Raw genomic sequence first — 18,491 nt, 5'->3', positions numbered from 1 at the left:
AACTGGAGGCCAAGTAAACTCTAGTCACATGTTGCTGTTGTTTTTCTGGTCACGGCACAGGCTAGATCAAATACATTCAGAGAGCAAACTGCGACCAGATCGTTAACATTTGGAATCGAGAAACCACTGTCTCATCATCTTGCAGCAGAAATCAGACAATATCAAGGAGAAACTACCAGACGTCCCACCAATCACAACACGAGAAAACGCCACAGGTCGTTCCAACACCCATCCGTGGTAGTCAATAGCTCTCACCTCCCGCTAAGACTAGCCCTTAGAAGGTCAGGGAACGACCCCGCCACGGAAGATTGGCGATTCCTCTCTGCTGATCCCCACCCACTCCAATCCACCTGCTGGGCGGTGTCAAGGAGACAAGAAATGGTTAACAGCGACTAGCAGCGGAGAGAAACAGCCCTGACAAGCCACAGCTGAGTAAGCAAGAGCTGTTTTTTCACCGACGTGTTCCACTTGGAGGCTGTCGGCGAGCCCTAGGACAACCCAAACATATTTCAGGAGATTCCTAGAGAGGAAGAGAAACCTCTCCCGCCCCACCCTCGGCACACCCCGACAGGCTCGGGTGGAACCGTCGAGCCACCCGCTCCCTCAGGAATAACTGCACGCAGTAAAGCCCCGGACCCTCCCGGTGGGGGCTGTGTATGTAACTCCCTCACCCCAAATCGGGCTGTGACGCGGGAGAAGAGGGTCCCGGGCGCCCGGGGCTTCTGAAGGAGCTTCTGCCATTCCCCCTCCTTCTCTCCCCACCGTCGCCCAGATCGGTCCACACGCCGCGGCCGAGAGCTGGGGACCCTAGTGAGGAATGGCCCTTCAGCCCCCTGCCCTCACCTGGCTCGCTGGTCCCACCTGAGGACAAGAGCTGCGGCGGAGGGAGGGGAAAAAAAGAAAACAGACCGGGAGGACTGACCTTGTTGCTACTGACAGCGGAACGGCACATCCTGCAGCTTCCTGGAAAGCGACCCGAAGGACATGTTCCCCCCTCCCTGGAGGAAGGAAACGGGAGGGCGCCGGCCGGGCTGCGGCGGGCGCGGCGGTGGTCGGGGCGGGCTGTGCAGCCTCTAACGGGGGGTGGGGGGATGATCCGAGGACTACATCTCCCAGGCTGCTCTGGGCCGCCCTGCGTCGTGACCCCGGCGCACACGGAGGCGGCGACTCTTACCTCACAGAGGTAGCTCCTCCGCCGACAGCAACTCGGCCCCCGCGGTCCATGGACCGGAACCCTGGGCCGACGGGCAGGAACCCGGGCCGCGATCGCCGCCTCCCAGCCCCAGGCTCCTCCTCCTCCTCGTTCCCCGCCGCCTCCTCCGGACGCCCGCTGGCCGCGCACAGCCGCCGCCGGGCTCGCGGAGCCGCCCCAGGAGGTTTGGTGGCGGGTTCGCGGCTACCGCCGGATTGAGGCCTACTCCTCCGCCTCTCAGTGCTATTGTCCCTGGGCCTGGCCCTGACGGGTCCACCGGGGAGGGCCGAGGGCCGCCGGCTGCGCGGAAGATGCCGGACCAAGCGCTACAGCAGATGCTGGACAGGTACTGGCTGCTCTGGGGGCGGGGGAGAGCGGGAGCCGCCGACCTTCGCCCTGGCCCTTGCCGGAGCCGGGTCCCGCGTGCTGGACAGGAGTTCTACAACCAGGGGCAGGAAGTTTGGAGTCTGTATTGGGGAGCTATGGGGAGGGCGGGCGGCCAGGGTCGTAGACCCGAGAGTGAAACTTAGCTGAAGAGCGGCGTGTGGTTGTGCTGGGACACACGGTTTTGAAGCGTTAGAATTGACCCCTAGCGTTAGTTTCTTTTTTTCTGTTTATGATCCTGTCCTCTTCTCCCTCCCCCAACACTTGCACTATATTATAAAAATGTCAACGCTATACCGGCAGGAAGCACCAGATTAAACCTTCCCTCTCCGCTCCCCGCATATCTCCCCACCACCCCAAAAGAAAGCCAAGGATAAACATTCTTTTGAAAAGCCTGATAGGTTGGTTTCATTCCTCCCCATCCCCACCCCAAAGCTGTAAGGTCAAGAGTATCCGCAAGGGAGCCTGAACGGTCAGACCAGAGGAGAGGTTATGGAAAGCGGCCACCAGAGTCGACACCGAGCACTTGCTGTACTTTTCTGATCCTTGATTGCACTGAGGAAGTTACAGCCCCTCCTGGGGGCCCTTCGCCGGTTCCGGGAGGCCTCCAGTCCTGACTCCTTTTGTGAGGTCGACTGCACCGCCCTCTGCTGTCCAAATTCTGGGGCTTGGGTTCTATGATGAGTTTTCTGGAGTCACCCAAATCGCCCTTTTCCCCAGGTCAAGTCTTCACTTCGTTGTCCTAGTCACTCACACAAACTAATTCGTGATATTTGTGACTGCCTACAACTCTCAGTTAACGTCATTTGCTTCCCTGTTAAGCAGGTGGTACAACTCCTAGTATTGAGTTAAAGCCCCAGCTGTAAATGCAGCTTAGGTCGGCCATACCCGGGACACATATCACCCCAGAGTAGCCTGCTCCCAGAGGGACAGACATTTCTTTGGATCTTAGAATTCTGAGAATTTACACTGATAGGAATCGGGTCAGAGACTTTTTCAGCTGAATGACTGGTGATTTATCTTTGATCAGTTAATGTTGTAAGAGTGATAATTTTTTTTTTTTAATACATGGTATACCATCTCCTGGAAGGCAGAAACTTACTCATCATTGTTGATCTTGAATCATCACTTACCTGTTCTTCAGCAAGTAATCAGGAACTATTTGTTGAATGAAGTAATGCATGAGCATGGCTGTTTTTCCAGGTATTGAGGGTGAGGGGTGAGAGATGAGGAACTAACGTCCTATAACGTTCCAGCTTTTCTATTCCATGTAGTTCAGCATCCAGAAAATCCTTGGCATACTAAAAGATGCTGAGAGAAGCCCTTGACTTCCTGCCCCTGCCAGTTCCAATTAGAGTTTAGTTAGAATCCTGTTCTAGGGCAGCGGGGCATTTTGTAGTTAATTTTTTTTTTCCCTGTGAAAGTCTCCTGCTTTGGCTTTCATGTAGTGAGTCTTCAGAAAGATCTTATGTCCAAAAGTTAACCTGGCTTCTCAAACATATCCTTTGGAGACTTTCATAAAAGTGAGAAGAAGCCAAGGAGTGCTGGAGACGCATTTAAGACTTCTCAACAGAAAACCTGGAAATTGTGGCTGCCATTTGCGGAAGCACTGGCTTATTCACATCTTCGTACCTCCTTAACATACCTCAAGGTAGATTCCTGAAATGGCACCAGGACTTGCGTTGTCTAAATCAGTTGCTTCCAACCCAGCTTCATGTTAGCATTGCTGGGGAAGCATTTTCAAAAATATATATAGGTGGTTAGACCCTGCCCAAGATTAATGAGATCACAATTTCTGTAGGAGAGGGACTGGACATCGATGCATCTACAAAAACCTACTGAGTGTTGCTGGTACAACTGAGGGCAACTGCCCCAAACATGAGAGGGTGTATGGTTAGTAGTAACAGCTTGGACTTCAGAGTAGGAAATCTTAAAAATCTCATCACGCTACTCATTAGTTGTGTGACTTTGAACTTAACTTCAGAGGCTGTTTATATCTTCATTTATAAAATGGAAAACACCCAACCTCACAGGATTGTGTCAGCATCTTTGTTTTTGTTTTTAAAGGTCTTATTTTTATTTGGGAGGCAGAGTTATCAGAGAGGAGAAACAGGGATATCCTCCATCTGCTATTTCACTCCCTGAATGGCCACACTAACTGAAGCTAGGAGCCAAGGAACTTTTTGGGTATCCTGTTTTGGTGCAGGGGTCCAAGGACTTGGGCCATCATTTGCTGCTTTTCCCAGCCATCAGCAGGGTGCTGGAGCAGAAGTGGAGCAGCTGGAACTCAAACCTGTGGTCATATGGGATGCCAGTGCCACAGGCAGAGACTTAGCCTACTACCCCCATGGAGCTTGCTCAAGAACATGCATCTTCCTAAGACACTATTGATAATGTTAGCAAGACAGCAGGTACTTGAACTGGTGTAACCAGGGTGGCACTTTTCTTCTGTCCTCTTCATATTTACAACCATCCTAATTTAGGCGGGGCCTGAATAGAAATTGAACACAAAGATTATTTTGTTCATTTGAGAAATATCAAGAGATCCAGCAGACTACAATACATAAGACTAGTAAAATATAGAGTTCTTCTCGTGAAATTAATTTCACCTCCGCTTATTCTGTGGAACAAAATTTAACTCCGATAGGTCCAAGTGTAGTTTTGTAGTTTTTTTCAGTGCCAAGTTTTTTCTTTATAAAGTGGAATAAGCTTGATACTGTTAAAAGATGGAAGAAATATGCGTGATATGGTATTGCTTCTAGGATGAAAGTTACATGTTTTTTATTTTTTTTAATTTTTCAATTTTTTTTGAAGGTTACATATTTTTTTAAATTATTAAACATTTGTGGATTTATTTATACTGAGTTCCCACATATACTCAGTGCCAATCTAGGCCACTGCTATTTAGGAAAATGCCCTTCTGGAGTTTAAATTTCAGTGATGTCTATATTCTATAAACTGTCACAGTAAACCAAACTGTCAGCAACTTATTAGCAACTGGAATTAATTTACTTTATCCTTTGCAAATAACTAACTTCAGTTTGGTTATCAATCTTTTTTTTTTTTTTTTTTTTTTTTAAAGATTTATTTTTATTATTTTTTCATTGGAAAGGCAGATATGCAGAGAGGAGAGACAGAGAGGAAGATCTTCCATCCGATGATTCACTCCCCAAGTGAGCGCAACGGGCCGATGCTATGCCGATCCGAAGCCAGGAGCCTCTTCTGGGTCTCCCACGCGGGTACAGGGTCCCAAAGCTTTGGGCCGTCCTCTGCTGCTTTCCCGGGCCACAGGCAGGGAGCTGGAAGGGAAGCAGGGCTGCCGGGATTAGAACCGGCGCCCATATGGGATCCCGGGCGTGCAAGGCGAGGACCTTTAACCACTTGCGCCACCGCGCCGGGCCCTGGTTATCAATCTTGATAAATTTGATTCCTACTGTATTTATAGTAGGTCAAAGAATACACCAGTAAATGAGTGTATGTATTTTTTTTAGCTTTTCATTTGTTAGAAACAATCATTGTTTTAAGTAAGTTCAATATTTAAATCTTGTTTAAGTTACTGTAGTTAACAGCTGTTTGAGAGTAATAGGAGTTAGTAGGAAGGGAGAGTGGTTTTTTTGTTTATTTTTTAGTATTATGAATGATTTGGAAACACAAACATCATTGGCTGAAAATTATAACCACTTACAAATACCCAAACTCTATATCAGGCCTTTTGAATGTTGATCAACGTCTCTTTCTTTCATTGCTGTACTTCTTTAGCAAGGAATCTCTTATGTGTTACGCGCTTCTCTTGCCTCCTACTTTGCTAGAATTAAACATATAGAGAAAAATACAAAGAATTTTGTAGCAAACTGCAGGAATGGACCTCAGGTTTGAAGCCCTCCACTGCTGAAACAATCTTCCAGAAACCTGACTATTGCTCTACCTCACAGTAAATACTTGGGAGTTTGTTGAGTTTGTTTTGCATCACTTATTTGTACCTAGGGAGGACTAGGTAAAGAATGTAACCATAGAGTGTCTAGAACAATTAGATGGGAGAGCAGAGAGACCTGTGTGCCTGCCCGCTTCCAACAACGGCAATCCGTAAGAATGTTAGTTACAGACAATTATATACCTTTGGAGAGGAAGGAAAGTACGTTCTGATAATACCATGCGGTATCTGATATTTTTTTCTTCATTTCCATTAAAGCAGTTTCACTTTGTTTATTAGTTTCAGATTCTCTGTGACATCTTTGTCTTAGTCATATTAAAAACTCATTTTGACAGTTACAGACCAACAATTGGAGAATTAAAAACCATTAACAGTTGTATTTGCTTTCATAGAGATATTACAGATAACATTCCTTTTGCCCACCATCCCAAGTCCCATTTCTTCTGTAATGAAGTGCGTCTACATTTTTCCAGCCTGCCTTCTTTAGTGCTTTCATATGTGAAAGTATTTAATATACACTCTTTTTTTTCCTAATCCGTTCCCTTGTTTATGACATTTAGGGGTTTTTTTCCTCTTTATTGTCTCTTCACATAATTTGACTTTCATTCCTTTCTTGTCTTCAGCTTTACCAAAAGTATCCTAAATGGTGAGTGATTCCTTAATCAGCAGATATATTGTTTTTTTCTTAGTCCTCAAATCCTTGGTGTAACATGTTACAGCGATGAAACTACCGTTCTTTTTCTGTGGTGTGCTTTTTTTCCTCCTCTGTCATGTTGCCTTTTTTTTTTTGTCATCTTTAATCCATAAATATGACTTGAAATAGGGACCCAGTTTCTCACTTTGACCCTTTATTTGAGCACGTCTTGGTTCTTTGTTCCTGACTTCTTTACCTCATCCCCACCTCGTCATTTTGAACTGGCCAGTCCCTAATCCCATGTGTGCACACAGTGTTTTCAGTCTGTCTAATACTAAACTGCTTGTATTTCCCTGACTTTTCACATGAGTTAACTTTTTGTTAGTCTTTGGTGTGACCACTCTTTTTTGTTCTGTCAGCTAAAAGTCTTTTTTCTTCTTTCTTTGCGTTCTTTCTTCCCAGGTCCAGTTGCTGATCAAATATTGTAGATTCTTCTTTATCTGGCTCCAGTTTTCTTTCTTTTGGGTCCTGTTTGGCTTATGGGATGAAGAATTGCTGAAGTCTCAATTATCTTAATTTTGAGTATTTATTTTTATCTGAAAGGCAGAGTTAGAGAGGAGAGACATAGATCTTCCATCTGCTGGGCTGGTCGAAAGCCAGAAACTTCTTTCAGGTCTCCCATGTAGGTACAGGAGTGCAAAGATTTGGATCATTCCCAGGCCATTAGCAGGGAGCTGGATCAGAAGTGGAGTTGCTGGGCCACAAACCAGTGCTCCTATGGGATGCTGGCACTGCAGGTGTAAGCTCTGCTGCTATGCCATGGCAGCCCCCCAAATCAGAAGTATTACTGTGCTGTTTCTATTTTTGAGAACCTGTCACTTTCTCAATAACTTATAAGGATAAAAGTTAACCTTGAAGACCTAATATACTTAGAATGCAGCCACAGCCTACCTTAATCAACCCCTTACACTGCACTTTGTTGTCCTGTGAATAGTCTTGCTCTTTAATTGCCTTGTTTTTGCTTTGGATGCTCTCCTTCCTCTTAGTCTTAGTACATGGCCAACTCTTCTTCATCTTTAAAACTATGCTCAGATTGTCCCAGAAGCCTTGCTTAGCTCCTGACACAGAGTAAGTAACTCCTTCCTGGGCTTCTGTGAAACCTTTCTGTAATTTTTATGGTATCTCATGTACTTTTTTTTTTTACTGCATCTATTGTACTTGGACTTTCCCACACATCTACCTTAATCACCACACACACTCAATTGGACGTTCATTGAAAATTGAAACTGCTTGTGTTTTCAGGACACATTATTTTGAATCATAATGCCCATCCATTCCTCGTAGCTTAGTGTTTAGAATAATCTATGAAAGCAACATTTTAAAAAATCATCTCATTTGCTCAAAACTGTCTGTGCTTCCTTATTCAAACTCTTTAGCCTGTTCCTCCAAGCCATCTGTTACCTCATTATTCACACACATTTTTGTGCTCCCTGTTATAAGAACTGGATTATATACTGGGCCAACAACCATTTTAGAACTTTTCTCCATTTATCAGTTTTTTATCACAGGGCAAACTGGCATGCTCACTTTCCTCTGAACACAAAAGTGTTCTTTTTCTCAACCTGTCTTTAAATTCTACCCATTCTTCAAGACCTTGTTTATAAAACTCTTCTGAAAACTTTAGCCAGACCTGTTTTTTTATTCTTCAAAGTTAACAACTGATCTTCACCACTTCTTAACTATGCCATAGTTCATGTAGAAACTAAAGATATTTAGAGGCCACTATTGTGGCACAGCATCTTAAGCTACTATCTGCAGTGCTGGCATTCCATATGGTCACAGCTTTGAATCCCAACTTCTCTACCTCTGATTGGGCTCCCTACTCATGCACCTAGGAAAGCAGTGGAAGAAAAGTGCTGGGGCCAGAGGATGTTCCTGGCATGGACCTGGCCCAGCCCTAGCCATTGTGGCCATTTGAGGAGTGATCTAGCAGATGGAATACCTTTGTTTTTCTCTAATCTTTCTCAAATAAATGCCTAAAAAACAGTAATCCTTAAATGGCACATTGGAGTCAATTGGAAGAGATTTAGATCTCTAGATGAGGCTGCTTAATTAAAATTTCCCTAGCAAAAATGAAACATTTTTTGTATTGACTATAATTTTCTAAGAAATAGAAAACATTCTCCAAGCACCAATGGAACTGTATCACATAATACAATGTTATTAACAATTAAAAAAAAAAACAAATAGAAAACATTCTCAATACACTATAATACACTAGGTAGTACAGTGAGGGGAAAAAAAGAAACCCATGTTAACATTGTGGCATAGGTGGCAAAGCTGCCTCCTGCAATGACTAACATAAGAGAACCGATTCCCATCCAACTTCATCCTAAGGCACCTGGGAAAGCAGCAGAAGATGGTCCAAGTCCTTGGATTCTCACCACCCGTATGGGAGACCCTGATGAAGCTCCTGGCTTTCTCCAGGCCCAGCCTCTTGCTGTTGTGACCACTTGGGTAATGAACCAACAGGTGGGGGAAATTCCTTTGTTACTCCCCGTCTCTCTTATTCCACATTTCACGTAAATAAATCTTGGGGGAAAGTGTTTTAGATTGAGGCCGAAGTTAATTCATGCCTTTCTACTTCCCCTATGGACAGCTCACTTAACCTTTCGAGGCTAGGCTTTTGCTTCCTTGCTTAAGATCAGAACACTTACACTTTCTGTATTCATGAAGATCAGAAACAAAAGGGCATGGCATACATATCCATGTACTCAGTAAATTACTGCATTCATTGTGATGTTTTTCCCCTCAGATTTGCCCTTTAATAATGTGTCAAGATTGTGGTTATATCTCTGACAGATGTGGAAACTTTTAACTTCCATTCTACTTGAGTGAACAGAATAAATATAAAGAGATTTTTAGTCTTGATGATTTATTTCCCACTCCAGAGTATATAATCCTGATGATTTTAATCCAAAGCAAGACAAGCAGAATGTAGTTTTTCTCATTGTTGATTGGACCTTCCTTGTATTAACTGGACTGTGGTTCTCTGAGCATGCTCTGAATTAAGGCGCTCTTGCTCTCCTTTAAAACAGCCACTTGAAGATGTTATGGTACAGGATATAATAAACATTAGCGATTTAAGGTTGTTCACTGCTCATGCCTGTATTTTAGAATTGCTTTCCAGTATACTCCAATTTTCAACACAGTGATTTCTAAGGCAGGAGTTGGGTTTCCAGACGTTTCTGTTCATCCTAAATTCTTACATTTCCTATAAACCATAGTATCAACTCTTTTTTTTTTTTTAAGATTTATTGATTTCTTATTGCAAATGCAGATATACAGAAAGAAGAAGAGACAAAGATTCTCCACTGGCTCACTTCCCAAAATGGCTGCCACAGCTGGAGCTGAGCAGGTCTAAGCCAGAAACTTATTCCAGGTCTCCCATATGGGTGAAAGGTCCCAAGACTTTGGGCTGTCCCCAACTGCTTTCCCAGACCACAGCAGGGAGCTGGAAGGGAAGTGGAGCAGCCAGGACACAAACTGGTGCTCATATGGGATCCCAGCTTGTTTCTGTTTGTCAACCCCCCCCCACACACACACATACACACAAACCACTACATCTCAGCTCTCTCGCCTACCTATGAGTGGAGTGGCCCCGTCCGAGGAAGACTCTGAAAGTCATTCCTCCCCTGTCAAAAATGCCCACTCCAGGGCCCGGCGCGGTGGCGCAAGTGGTTAAAGGTCCTCGCCTTGCACGCCCGGGATCCCATATGGGCGCCGGTTCTAATCCCGGCAGCCCCGCTTCCCTTCCAGCTCCCTGCCTGTGGCCCGGGAAGGCAGTCGAGGACGGCCCAAAGCTTTGGGAACCTGCACCCGCGTGGGAGACCCGGAAGAGGCTCCTGGCTTCGGATCAGCATAGTATCGGCCCATTGCACTCACTTGGGGAATGAATCATTGGACGGAAGATCTTCCTCTCTCTCTCTCCTCTCTGTATATCCGCCTTTCCAATAAAAAAATAATAAAAATAAATCTTTAAAAAAAAAATGCCCACTTCAGTGTCCCCAGATCTTCTTCACCAGGCAATTTGCAGCCACCCCACCTGGGGGTCAGGGTGGCGTGTCTCATCCTGGAGTTTCCCACTCCTGACATATCTTTACAAACTCACACACAGAGAATAGACAACCATACTGTACACTGGTATAATTGACACAGATTTGGCTTTAACGAAGCCCAGGATGCCCACCAGCTATTGGCTGCTTTTCTCCCAAAAGTGTAACACTTGCTAGGTACAAAGCCACCTAGGCAGTTGCCTACAGCTGGAGAAGAATAATGTCTTAAAAGTAATCATCTCAATAGGATTTTGTTTTCAAAGTAAGCATCCAGACTTGAGACTTTTAAATGCCAAGCATAGTAAATATAAATGAATAAAAGAACTACTCATACCTGTAATGAAACCAGACTCGCATTGGTCATATCACTGTCCTGAAACAGTTTGTCCTACTAGCTCCACCTCCTTTGTAGTTATCAGTGTTTACCTTTTTTGCTGTTATTTTTAACATGGCAAAGAAAAGCACACTCCCATCTGGGGGTTCACTCCCAGAATGCTCACAATGACTGGGACCAGGCCAGGCTCGAATTCTGAGAATTGAGACTTCAATGTGGGTCCCTCTACGTAAGTGGCAGGAACTGATTACTTACGCTGTCACTGCTATCTTTGACAATCTTCATTAGTAGGCAGCTGGAATCAGGAGCCAGAAGTGGGCATCAAACCTGGGAAGGCTGATATGTATATTTTATCTGGCTTCAACCACTAGACCAATGCCTAGTCTTTGTGCTTCTTTTTAAAAATATATTCCTTGGGGCTGGCAGCATGGCCTAGCGGCTAACTAAAGTCCTCGCCTTTAATGTGCCAGGATCCCATATTGGCGCTGGTTCTAATCCCGGTAGCTCCACTTCCCATCCAGCTCCCTGCCTGTGGCCTGGGAAAGCAGTCGAGGACGGCCCAAAGCCTTAGGACCCTGCACCCGCGTGGGATACCCAAAAGAAGTTCCTGCATCCTGGCTTTGGATCAGCACAGCACCGGCCATTGCACTCACTTGGGGAGTGAATCATTGGATGGAAGATCTTCCTCTCTGTTTCTTCTGCTCTCTGTATATCTGACTTTCCAATAAATAAATAAATCTTTAAAATAAATAAATAAAAATAAAAATATATTCCTTGTGTTTCCTTATGATCGTACTTTAGCTGAGTTAGAAATGGGTGGGGGTTTTCCCTGAGTTATAAATTGAATGTAACTGTGCGATATCATGTATGTTAGTACTTTTTTTCTCGAAGTTGAGAGATTAGTGTTGAATTGGATTAGAATGCCAAATTTCACATGATGTGTCTCAGTGCTTACTATTTATCAAAGAATTCACAGCGGCAGCTTGAGGGTTGTCTCTATGCATCCTAGTTCATTGGAGAGGTAAGGAATTGCTAGAAAGTTGGCAGAATTACATTAAAAGCAAAATTCTGAACTACAACATCCTACCGAGGAAGATGAGAGGAAACATTAAAAAGCCACTCTACAAAAAATTCATTGGTATGTTGTCTCCTTATTTTAATGTAGCAGAAGAGGTGCTCTAATATAACATAGGAAGGGGCTGGGCACAGTACCCTAGCAGCTAAAGTCCTCACCTTGAACACAGCAGGATCCCATGTGGATGCTGGTTCTAATCCCGGCAGCTCCACTTTTCATCCAGCTCCTTGCACGTGGCCTGGGAAAGCAGTCAAGGATGGCCCAAAGCCTTGGGACCCTGCACCTGTGTGGGTGACCTGGAGGAAGTTCCTGGCTCCTGGCTTCAGATTGGCTCAGCTCCGGCCACTTGGGGAGTGAATCAGCAAATGGAAGATCTTCCTCTCTATCTGACTTTGCAATTAAAGAAAATATATATGTATATATATAAGTATATAAAAATAAATAAATATATATATATAAACATAGAAGGGTCAGTCCATGATAAAAACATAGAGAATGCTTGGATTGTAAAGATGAGTTTTCTATTAATTTACAGAAGTTGCTGGGTATGTTTTGCCACTGATGAAGATGATAGAACGGCTGAATGGGTGAGACCGTGCAGATGTAGAGGATCTACAAAATGGGTTCACCAGGCTTGTCTGCAGCGCTGGGTGGATGAAAAACAAAGAGGAAACAGCACAGCTAGAGTGGCTTGCCCCCAGTGCAATGCTGAATACTTAATAGTTTTTCCAAAGTTGGGTAAGTTTATTTTAAAATGATCCATCTCTACTTTTTTTGTGATTCTCTTCATTCCATTTTTGTTGTTTCCTCTGTAAACATCAGACTTCAATTTGTTTTGCTAACAGTTTATACAATATCTTTAGTATAGTTCCAGATCCATCCATTTGTACCTTACTATTTCACTTGCTTGAGAGGAGAAAGAACTTGCCTATCTTTGTAGCTGTAATGAAGTAACAAAGGTATAATAAAAAGACAATTTAAAGATCCTCGTTCTCTGAAGTCAACTGATGTAAAAGAAAGAAAATAGTAATGTGCTGTTTCAAATGCTTCTCTTGGTGAGAAAGAATAGGGAAATTAAAGACATAAATAAAGTCCAATTTTTGGAATCTAATTTATTTCTTTAGTGAAAACTGCTGTCCTTCTGGGTATTGGAAGGAATAATCAAAGGCTTTTGAGAATGGGGCTAACATGGAAAAGCTGGATAGCAGACTGCTTAAGAAGCTCTAACATGCTAATATTTCTGCCGTTAGAGTCATTCCTTTATGAATTGGTCTCATTCTTCTTGTTTTTTATCCTCTGCTAGTCATTAAGCATTTTTAGTATCACCCCCGGCTATAACCCAGCATATAGAAAGACAGCTTGAGTTCAGGAAAAGGATGGATTTTGGAGGAGTAGGATTGAAGGAAAATTTGGAAATAGAAATTATATACTTTCTTTTTAATTACATATTGACGTCAGGCCCTTTTTTTTTAATGAAGAAATACAAGTGTGGATAATAAAATGCCTTTTAATATAATATTAATGAGGGCCAAGAGAATTTCTATATTTGTTTTTCTCTAGCGTGAGGCATAGGAAAAATGATAACTTCTTGTAAAAATAGTGTAACAGACAAAGTAATCATCTCATACATTTGGAATTTGTGGATTACGTGATAGGTATTCATGCACACCATGATTACAGTTACATTAAATGCAAATGAATAGTCCAAAATGTTTTATTTTAGGACCAAAACAGTCCTTTATTTAAAAAAATGTAAAATAACTTGAAATCAGGAAAAGCAAGCAGTTATTATTGCATTCTCTGACTACACTGGAATCTGGCTAACTGATGTTGAGGATTAATATTTAACTGGTCCCTTTTCTGCTGCTCATTATGTTAGACAGCCCTGCTTTCAATTATAGATTGTTGGAAGAGCAGTCAATATTTCAGACATTAAAATAATTGGAAATAAAAATTAGTGCAAGAATTCTCACTGAAAACTCAAACATTGGGTTGAAACATATATCACGTTAAGTTTAAAAAAAGTTAAATTTTTCATTTTGAGAGATGACAACAGTCTGTTCTTTTGGCTGAATTAATCTCTATGAGACTTCTTAATCAAATATCTTGGGAAAGAAGCTATCTAGATACTAGTTAAGAGTCAAATTCTGGTTAAACAGTGTTGCAATTTGGTCTTCATATTTCAGTATAGTTAAGTATATATGTATACACATGATATATATTTTATGACACTGAGTTAACATCTTAAAATCATAGAATTGTTTTACTGACATCTATCAGTGTTGTGAAGAAAATGTACATCCTTCATTTGAAATTTTTGTTAGCATCTTTCTCTTTGACAAAATAGAAAATGTATTTGTTCTTTCTTGACATAACATGCTGAAGATGTCTGTTCATGGACTGCATTTTGAATTACATTCAGAATTTCCCATGCAGTCTTTAGCACTTACTTTAAAAACAGAGGGTACATTGTCAGATGCCAGTTACTGTCTGTCAAAGAAGGGATGTGCAAATTGACTTTGAGTTGTACTCTGACCATAGCTCTGACCATACTTTTGACTCTGAAGTCAAAAGTAATCAATGACTAAAAGAAAAATCTGTCCTTCAAAGCATACTTCCATTGGTAATCAGAATTTAAAATGGCCTGTATTTCTTGATTCACATATTTCAGATGTGTATACTTAAAGTTGATTTCTACAGCCATAAAACAGAATCTTAGGAACATATATCTGTGATGTTGGCTGTTCTTCCTGTCTCATACATATATTACGTATTGTCCAGTAGTGTCATCTGATGATGAAATTTTGTCAGAAGATTGCTTTGTGAATATTGGAGAATATTTGTCATTATTTTTCCAGTTGACAAGATACATCTGTTTTGTTGAAAGAAGCTTGTATTGACTATAGTTTTATCTTTATAATTTTGTTGGCTTTCTTTTTTGTTTTGTTTTTGAGAGCTAGAGACCATTGCTGGTTCACTCCCCAAATCCCAAGCGGGGGAGACAGCTCAAGTAGGTTACGGCTCAAGTAGATGGCTCAAGTGATACCTACTACCCTCATCAGAGACCTGGATTGAGTTACCAGCTCGTGGTTTGACTCAGCCTGGGCATCTGGGGGGTGAGCCAGTGGATGGTAGTATGCTCTCTTTTTTTTTTTTTGTCTCAGCCTCTCAGCATAATTTTTTTCAACAGGATATGAATATGTTAGTGGCTTCTTTGCCCTATTTAATTATGTATTAAAGTGTGAGAAAAACAAGGATGTCTCAAATTGCAAGCTCATCATTTTGAATGCACTAGCCACAGACCATTCTACAGTCTTCACTCTGAGATCATAATATTATCATTTATGGCATTCTGGATTAAAAGTATTTTTTACTTTTTTGGGGAACACTTTTGATCCACTGATTCATTTCCTAAATGTGAGGTTTAACCTATTGTGGTAGTACTAACAAACATACACTTAAGCAAAGTAAAAAACTTACATATTAGCTGAAACAGTGTTCTGTTATTCCTTCCAGAGCGTAAGTCGCTCTTGGGATGTAACAGCAATTAACAATCTCACAGGGCTTCTTTGAAAGTCAAAACTAGTCTTCTGTGTTACCTTTGTTCTCACACTGTCTGTAGAACAATTAATAGATCCTCATGCATCACAGTTGGTCTCCAAATGATGTTTCAGAAACTGTCTAAAAGAAGCGATAAGAGACATTAGAGAAGGGGAAACAGGAAAAAAGTCAGTTCTCTAAGATTATAAATGTGTAGTAGGTACTTTAAAAAGTTCTCAGGGTCAGGTATTTGGTCTAGGGGTTAATACACTGGTTGGGAATACTTCTTATCTGAGTGCCTTATATCAACTCCTGGCTCCACTTTCATTTTTTTTTTTTTCTAGATTCCTGCTAATGTATACCTTGAGAAACAGCAAGTGGTTGGGTCTTTACCACTCCCTTGGGAAATATGGATTGAATTGCCTATTCCCAGCATTTGGGTAGTGAACCAGCAGCTAAGAACCCTTTCTCTTTATTTATGCCTTTTAAATAGATCAATAAATCAAAAATTTAAAAAACATTTTCCTACAGATTGAGCCACTTGCTGGCTTGCTAGCTGGCCAAATCAGGCTCTTAAAATAGGTAATGTTAAGTATATTTTCTTTGTTACGGAGAATTTACTGTGTGCATTTATGAAAAGCTTAGAGGACTCATCAGACTTCCATCTTTCTCTTAATTTATCACTCATCTTAAGGTTTGCTTTTCTTCTCTTTCTCTTTTCCTTTTTTTTACAAATTAGACTAGTTGTAAGTACCTACTTAAAATCTTGCAATCTGGGCCTTGCACAGTAGCCTAGCAGCTAAAGTTCTCATCTTTCATGCACTAGGATCCCATATGGGTACCAGTTCTTATCACTGCAGCTCTGCTTTCCATCCAGCTCCCTATTTGTGGCCTAGGAAATCAGTGGGGGATATCCCAAGGCCTTGGGATCCTGCATCCTCCTGTGGGAGACCCGGAAGAGGCTCCTGGTTTCCTGGCTTTGCATTGGCTATGCTCCTGCTGTTTTGGCCGCTTGAGGAGTAAATCAATCCATGGAAATTCTTCCTCTCTGTCTCGCCTCCTCTCTGTATATCTGACTTTCCAATAAAAATAAAATAAATCTTTAAATATATATATATATATATAAATCTTTTTAAAAAAATCTTACCATCCACAGTATGCCCTGAGGACTAGCAATATCAGTGTAATCTGAAAACTGTTAAGGTTGCAGAACATCAGACCCTCATCACGCCCCCATTTTTAGTAAATCAGAATTACATTTTGGGCCTGGCACAATGACTCACTCAGTGGCTAAATCCCTGCCTTGTATGTGCCAGGATCCCATATGGACACTGCTTCGTGTCCTGGATGCTCCACTTCCCATCAGCTCCCTGTTTGTGGCCTGGGAAGTCAGAAAGCCAATAAAGGATGGGCCTTAGGACCCTGCATCCATGTGGGAGATCTGGAAGAAACTCCTAGCTTACCAGGAAGATCTTTTCTCTCTGTCTCTCTTTCTCTCTGTAAATCTGCCTTTTCAATAAAAATAAGTCAGTCTTTTAAAATTGCATTTTATGAAATCATAAGATTTCTTTGTACAATAAATTTGTCTTTTTCTGTACATTACAAAATAAAGAAGCATTGCTTATAGCCAAGCGCCATGACCTAACGGTTTAAGTCCTCACCCTAGATGCACCGGGATCCCATGTGGGCACCTGTTCTAATGCCAGCAGCCCCACTTCCCATCCAGCTCCCTGCTTGTGGCCTGGGAGGACAGTTGAGGACAACCCAAAGGCTTTGGACCCTGCACCCGTGTGGGAGACCCAGAAAAGGATCTGGGCTCATGGCTTCTCATCCACGTAGCACTGGCCGTTGCAGTCAAATAAATAAATCTTTTTTGAAAAAACAAAGAAGCATTGATTGGAAATATGAAATGCCACCTGAAACAAGGTTTGTGATGCCAATAAGAGGAAAGCATTTCTATGAAGTTTGAGCCCTGACAGTAATATTATTTGTGGTTAAGCAGAATCCAGAGAAGACTTCTCTCAAAAGGAGATATTTGGACTCTTGTGCATAGAATTCACTTTAACTTATCCTTTAAATTTCTTTTGCTGCTTTTTCATAATTTTCAAAGTACAAGTATTGTGCTTTTGTTAAATTTATTCTTAAATATTTTTCATTGTGGTGCTTTTGTAACTTGAGTTTTTTATTACAAAGTATCTTGAGTTCAGTTGATTTGTGTCTTGATCTTGTATCCTGTAACCTTTCTGAACTCATCTAAAAATGAGATGTTTTAGTGAATTCCTTTGGATTTTGTGTATATAAAATCATATCTCTGGGTCGGAATAGTTTCATTCTTTTTTTTAATCTGTACTTCATTTTCTTGTCTAACTGCCCTGGATATAACCTCTAGTACAGCGTTAAGTAGAAGCAAAGAAAACAGAAGAAATCTTTGTCTTATTCTTGACCTCAAAAGGGTAATATCAGTTTTTTTCATATGTGTGTTAATTCGGCTTTAGAAATCACCTTTATCAGATCTAAGATGTTCTTGTTGGTTGCTCTTATAATGAAAGGGTATTAGATTTTGTTAAAATGTGTTATATACCCTGGTTTATTTTTTAAGTGTTTTTATGCATTGTGTCATTTATAAATGTGATATATTACACTGATTTTCATATGCTAGACAGACCTTGTTGGGATAAATTCCAGTTGGTCAGAGTGTATGATCTTTTGAAAGTTGCTAGCATTTTGTTGATGACTTTTATGTCCACAATCATGATGGATATTTATTGGGCTGCAGTTTTCTTGTGGTATCTTTGGTTTGGGTACTAGAGTAATAACTTGCCTCATGGGATAAATCGCAAAGTGAAGGCATTCTTTTATATTTTTGGGGAGGTTTTGTGAATGATTGGCATTATTTCTTTAAATGTTTAATAGCAGTGAAGCCATTTGGTCCTGGACTTTTGTTTATGGGAAGCTTTTTGATTACTAACTCAGTCCCATCACTTGTTACAGGTTTATTCAGATCCTCTGTTTCTTCCAGAGTAAAGTCTGTTAGTTTGTATCTTCCTAGAGATTTGTCCATTTCCTTTATGTGATCTAATTTGTTGGTGCTTAATTATTTGTAGCATTCCTTTAAAATCCTATTAATTGTTACAACACTGAAGGTACTGTTTGCTCTTTCATTTGTTTAGTATTTTGAAACTTTTTGCCTTGGTCAGCTTAGCTAAATATTTGACAGTTTTTTCCCCAACAAATGAATCCTTAAGTTTTTGTTTCCAGTACTTTTTTTTTATTACTCTAGTCTGAT

General features: G+C 41.6%; 2 protein-coding genes and 1 pseudogene across 5 annotated transcripts in view; 1 reads left to right on the top strand and 2 right to left on the bottom strand.

Annotated features, from left to right (window-relative positions):
- The window catches only part of CPEB3 (cytoplasmic polyadenylation element binding protein 3), a 218,268-nt gene extending 217,127 nt beyond the window's left edge, over positions 1-1,141 (bottom strand). The window contains exon 1 of one of the 3 annotated variants that reach the window (XM_040970358.1): positions 923-1,141. The gene's annotated coding sequence lies outside the window, so the exon portion shown is untranslated. The remainder of the gene's footprint in view (positions 1-922) is intronic. The other 2 variants (XM_040970357.1, XM_040970353.1) reach the window with 2 other exon arrangements.
- Positions 1-1,224, bottom strand: part of LOC121149809 — a 39,966-nt pseudogene extending 38,742 nt beyond the window's left edge.
- Positions 1,159-18,491, top strand: part of MARCHF5 (membrane associated ring-CH-type finger 5) — a 39,335-nt gene continuing 22,002 nt past the window's right edge. Inside the window, exons 1-2 of one of the 2 annotated variants that reach the window (XM_040970359.1) lie at positions 1,159-1,538; positions 12,201-12,403. In XM_040970359.1, the coding sequence (XP_040826293.1) occupies positions 1,504-1,538; positions 12,201-12,403 (238 nt within the window). In that variant the 5' untranslated portion in view covers positions 1,159-1,503. Of the gene's footprint in view, positions 1,539-12,200; positions 12,404-18,491 lie in introns of those variants that run through there. The other variant, XM_040970360.1, reaches the window with a different exon arrangement.

The sequence above is a fragment of the Ochotona curzoniae genome, unplaced genomic scaffold, assembly GCF_017591425.1.
Source record: "Ochotona curzoniae isolate NIBS_2020 unplaced genomic scaffold, NIBS_Ocur_1.0 scaffold_4763, whole genome shotgun sequence".
Taxonomy (NCBI): Eukaryota; Metazoa; Chordata; class Mammalia; order Lagomorpha; family Ochotonidae; genus Ochotona; species Ochotona curzoniae.
The sequence above is the reverse complement of the archived record's forward strand: the minus strand, read 5'-3'. Positions and strand labels throughout refer to the sequence as shown.